The sequence below is a fragment of the Plasmodium inui genome, assembly GCF_000524495.1.
Source record: "Plasmodium inui San Antonio 1 unplaced genomic scaffold supercont1.44, whole genome shotgun sequence".
Taxonomy (NCBI): Eukaryota; Apicomplexa; class Aconoidasida; order Haemosporida; family Plasmodiidae; genus Plasmodium; species Plasmodium inui.
Genome location: NW_008481878.1, coordinates 67,455 through 72,554, shown reverse-complemented (window position 1 = coordinate 72,554; position 5,100 = coordinate 67,455). Strand labels below are relative to the sequence as shown.

General features: G+C 44.8%; 1 protein-coding gene across 1 annotated transcript; it reads right to left on the bottom strand.

Annotated features, from left to right (window-relative positions):
- Nucleotides 1–10: 10 nt before the first annotated feature.
- On the bottom strand, nt 11–4,501 carry C922_05203 (hypothetical protein; the record flags this gene model as incomplete). Its single annotated transcript, XM_008820775.1, has 1 exon — nt 11–4,501. A coding segment is annotated over one exon (4,491 nt), but the record flags the coding sequence as incomplete, so codon positions are not given.
- Nucleotides 4,502–5,100: the final 599 nt, after the last annotated feature.

Below are 5,100 nucleotides of genomic sequence, written 5' to 3'. Positions count from 1 at the left end.
CTTTCCTGACGTCTCCACTTCCCCTCTCACTGCAGTCATACCCGTCGGGGTCACTGCGATAACCTGTAACTGCTTCGAAAAAGCGTTCTGCCAAATAGGCAACCTCGTTAAACCCGCTGTCACTCCTGGAGGTTGATAGCCTTCTAAGGATGGTGTTTCTTTCCCTTTCCACCTTGGGCCTTCCATACAATGCCCAGTTGTTTTTTTTTTTTTCTTTTTTTTTGAGATTCGTTAAGTAGTCATTGAGGCAGTCGTTTATTTCTTCGTCCTGCACTCGTGGCGGTTTCTTCTTCGTGCCCCTTTCACCTCTTCCCTTTTCTGCGTCTTGGCTACCCTTAGTCCTTCGCGTCATGTCGGGTTTTTCCTCTCTCACTTCTTTGTCTTCGCGTTGTGCTCCGTTCTGCGTCCCCTCATTTTTGGCTTCTTTTTCGCTAGCCCCCTTCTTCACCTCGACTTCGACTAGGGTTTCTCCCTTTGATTTGTCTGCTACATTTGCTACGTTTGCTTCGTCTGCTACCTCTGCTCCTTCTGCAATCTCTGCTCCGTCTACTACCTCCGCTCCGCCTGCTACCTCTGCTTCGTCTTCTGCCTTTGCGCTCATGTTCCCCGCCCTGACTGACCTATCCGCTAGCAGGGCCACTTTCTTCCTTTCCAGCAGCTGCAGCTGTAATTCCTCCAACTCTTTTTTTCTCCGAGCGTTTTCTATTTCCAGTTCGAGCAGTTCCTTCTCTTTCCGCTTCTTCTCAATTTCTATGTCCACATCTACGTCTTCCCTTTCGGATAGTGCTTTTTTTGGGGCACTGCCCTCTTCAACGCAATTTCTCCCTTCGGGGGGGATTTTGTTCACTGATTCTTCTTTTAGAGCAGATCCGTCTTGGTTTATCACACCTTTCTCCGCCTTGCATCCGTCATCCCCCTCCGTGTTGTCTACACTCTCATGATCCGAGCCAAAATTGAAAATATCAAATAGGGACTTATCTGGAACGTAATTGTTTATCGCCACGAACAAATCATTCACCGCGTCGTTCTGCGTGGGTTCTCCTTCCCCCTCTTGAGGATCCTTCGGGGGATGATCCTGACTTCGTTTCGCTTCTGTACCATACCGCTCGGTAACTCCCCCGTCTAACGTTGGCATTACGGAGTTCTCCATCACCCCCGCTTCTCTCCTTTCGAGGGTAAGAGTTTTCCCCCTTTTCCGGATAATCTCATTCTTCATTTTGATCAGATCAATTTTGTCTCTTTTTATTTTTTTTTTTTTCTCACTTATGAAACTTTCATAAGAAAAATCGCTATCCCTGATTTCTGACATGGGTACACTTTTATTTTCTTCCTTTAATTTTACAACATTATCCTGTTCGTATGCGTGGAAGAGAAATTCCACTTTGTCATATGCTGAGTTAGACAAATCATCTCCTTTCGTTTTTTTTTTTTTTTTCTCCTTTTCAAGCATGTAATTTTCATACAAGGGGTTTAAAAACCAGGCGCTTGATGTCCTTTTGTGCTTAAAGTTGTGCTTTGGCAAATTCACGTCGTAGGTTATTCTCCTCCCTTTCGTCTTGTGCTTCTTTGCAAGGTTCTCCAAAATTTCAAAGTCCTTCTGATCGTACGATTCGTATATGTAATAGTATACGTTTTTCAAAATGTCATCTTTGAAGGTGTTCAGTTGGTCTGCCTTGATAAGATTGTCCAGGTTGAAATTCTCCAGGTTGAAGTTGCCCTCGTTGGGGGTGTCCTGGTTGGGATTATCCTCGTTGGGGTTCTCCACTTTGCTGGTGTCAGGTTGATCTCCTTTCGGCGCTGCTTCTTCTTTGGTCGCCCCGCCATCTTTTCCTTTCCCCTTCGCGTTGCTCTTATCTTTGGCTTTTTTTTTCTTCCTCATGTTTTCCTTCTTTATTCTTTCAATTTCTCTTTTCAGTTTGTGTATGACTGCGCTTCTCTTGGACTTCTTGCCCTTCTCGGCTGCTTCATCCTTTGCGCTCTTCTTCTCCTCGTCCCCGTTTCCCTCCCCTTGGCTATTCCTTCCCTTGTCATTGATTTGATTTTGTTTTTTTAATTCTTCGACATTTTTTTCTAGCTCATTAATTTTTACCCCCATCTGGGAAATCAGCTCCTGGTTGTCTTTGCTCCCTTTCTGCATTTCATCAATCACATCAATCACATTTAAATTTAAGGACGTGTCGATAATGGTATGAGTGACGTTCGAATCTTCTTTTTTCTCCTCACATATTTTGAATTCGTCGTAAAAATTATCATAAAAGTACATTTGTTCTACTAGCCTATTCATGCCTTGTGTGTATTTCTTCAACTCGTTTTTGTTCCCTGTCTCATTCTTTGCACTATCCTCATCGTTGCTGCAGAAGAACTTATCGTCGTCTTCACACTTTCGAAGAATATAGTTCAGTGTGAAGTCTTCGTCGTACTTCACCTTCCCCTGGTTATTATACTCCACTAGGTTCGTCCCGTTGATGTTGTTTTGCCTTGGCCTGATTCCCCCCTCGGCAGGACCCACGCCCATGTTACCGTACCGTGGGTAATTTCCCCACTGGGGGTAACTCTCACAATTGTCGTAATTGGAGTAATTCCCGTAATTGGAGTAATTCCCATAATTGGGGTAATCGCCATAATTGGGGTAATTCGTGTAGTTGGGGTAAATTCCAACCTCGTTACTCACCGGGAAATTAGCCGACTCGTTCGTCAGACAGTTAGCTGGCGCGTTCACAGGGAAAGTAGCCGACTCGCTCACGGTGAAATTTCCTCCATAATTCATTTGATAATTTGGGGCACCATATGGGTTATACTCCATTACGCCGTTATAGGCATATCCCATTTGGCGGTTATTATCGTACCCCATTTGACCGTTATTAGCGTACCCCATTTGGCCGCTATTGGCGTAGCCCGTTTGCCCATTCACCGGGGGGCCTCTTGGCCTCTTCGGCTGGGCGTCCATGGCGACCTCCTCCCCCGTCGGTGGGCTCTTGATGGACCCCTTCCTCGGGGGATGCATTTTGTAATTTTCTATTGGGTATGCCCCCTCTTTCCTGTTGCCGCTTCTGCCGCCGTTATCGCTGTTATCGCGGCCCTTTCCGCCGACATCGCCGACATCGCCGCTAGTGGGCCCACTCGCATCGTGTGATTCCTCCAAATTGGCGATCTCTCCCCCCCCCTCGGCTATACCGACGTGAGGGCTCACCTTTTCCTTATTGGGAAACTCTTTCTGCATTAACTCCGCTTTATTTGCATAGGAATTCGCTGATACTTTCCCATTTTTGTAATTCAGCACCTCCTTTTTCACTCCCTGCGGATTGCCCTTCCCATTTTGTTTATCCTCCAGTCCTACATTTAACTTCTCCAGGATGGAAATCCTTTTGACACTCCTGTCCAGAATGCATCTGTCTGTGTAGTAAGTCTTTTCTTTTTTATTTCCGTCGCTGTCTAAATCGTCGAAATCGTCAAATTCATCTACAAATTGGTTTTCATTCAATTCTGACTGGTCGTTCCCGTCGGGAGGTTCTTTTCCCCCGTCGATCTGAGAAGCTTTCGTAGCATTCTCACTCCTATTACCTTTATTAGTATCCTCAACGGGGTGCTGTTCATTTCCCCCCCACTCCTGTTCATCGTTCTCGGTCCCCGTGCTTTGCGCCCTGTAAGGGGGAGGAGCTTTGCTAGGTTTTCCCCTAATGTCGCTCATTATTTTTACCTTATCTTTTGGGATGTACTGATTTTTTAGCTTCGTAGAATAGTCCCTGCCGCCCTGCATCTTAATCCCAGAGCTTTTCTCTTTAGAGGAGATTTTACTTAACACATTTTTACTGTCAAAATATGCCTTATCTTTAATTTTTAATTTTGTGCAAAAGAAGGTAAAGAGGGAGTGAACTTCCACAGTCGCGTTGCAGGTTACATGATTGATAAAATTTAAGTCCCTTTCTTTTTCGTACCTCCAGTTGGGTCTCCACTTTTTGATAACTCTGTGGGAGTAAAGGTTTTCTTTCTCCTTTTTGTCCTTCCAAATGTCCACATTTTTTTTGGACGACGCGCATGTCGAGTCGCTGTAAAAATTTGCCTCGGTGGAACTCTTCCTCGATATGTCCCAGGAGTGCACATATTTTGCTAACAGCAGTATCAGCTTCGAATTGTTCACTTTTTTTTTCAAAAAAATATCGTCTTTGTTTTCACTCCTTTTGGTTCCCTTGGCACCCATGCTGCTTCGCCTCCGTGTCTTTCTCAAAACGAATGTTCTCTCACCCCTTGGTTTTATTTTTTCCTTACAGTATGGGGTGATAGCTGCGCTTTTCAGTGTGTCCCATTTGGACCTCTCTGTCGACGCGGTTGTCTCTTTGCTTGAATGTCTCCAGTTAAGGAGGGTCCACTTCTGAAGGTGTGTGGAGGCCTTGTGCTTCCCTTTCCCTTTTCTCTTTCTTCTGATATGACGCCATTTTTTAAAAACGCAGGTTTCCACTGGGGGGGAATCCATTTGAAGACCGTCCACCTTGACTGCTTCCATCCCGGCGCTTCCCTCGTTTACTCAATCACATTTAGAAGAAAATTTCAGGCAGTGTTTTCCCCCCACACTTTGTTCACAACTGCGCACATTTGGCCTTCACTCTCAACACACGCAGAAATGTGTTACCCAGAGGGACACTCAAACGGTTATACTCCTTCAAAAAATAATCTGAAGCAAGTGTGTTCGTAACTGAAGGGGAGTTGTTAAAATGGAAGAAAAAGTATGTCTTCGATTGTCCGTTTTGGCAGCCACCTGCTGAATTGTTGCCGTGTGTTTGCAAAATTGGGAAAGAATATTTTTTTTGCCGCTCGGCTGTCTTTCCCTTCATTTCACACCATTGCGTTTTTTTTTTTTTTTTTTTTTTTTTTTTTTTTACCTCAAAAGTTGAGTTGTCCAAATAAAGCGTTGTTTAACCGCCGTTTAACGGCTGTCTGCATTTACACTCGCATAAAAAGAAGAAAGCGTCAAAATGGCAGGGCGCGCATTTTAACCAAGAAATGTTAACTATGAAATGATAACTGTGCCATATGGCGCATGGGACGAATGAGACGAAAATTAAAACCTTCTTAAGCGCTGCCCTCTTTGCGAACGCGGTTGGG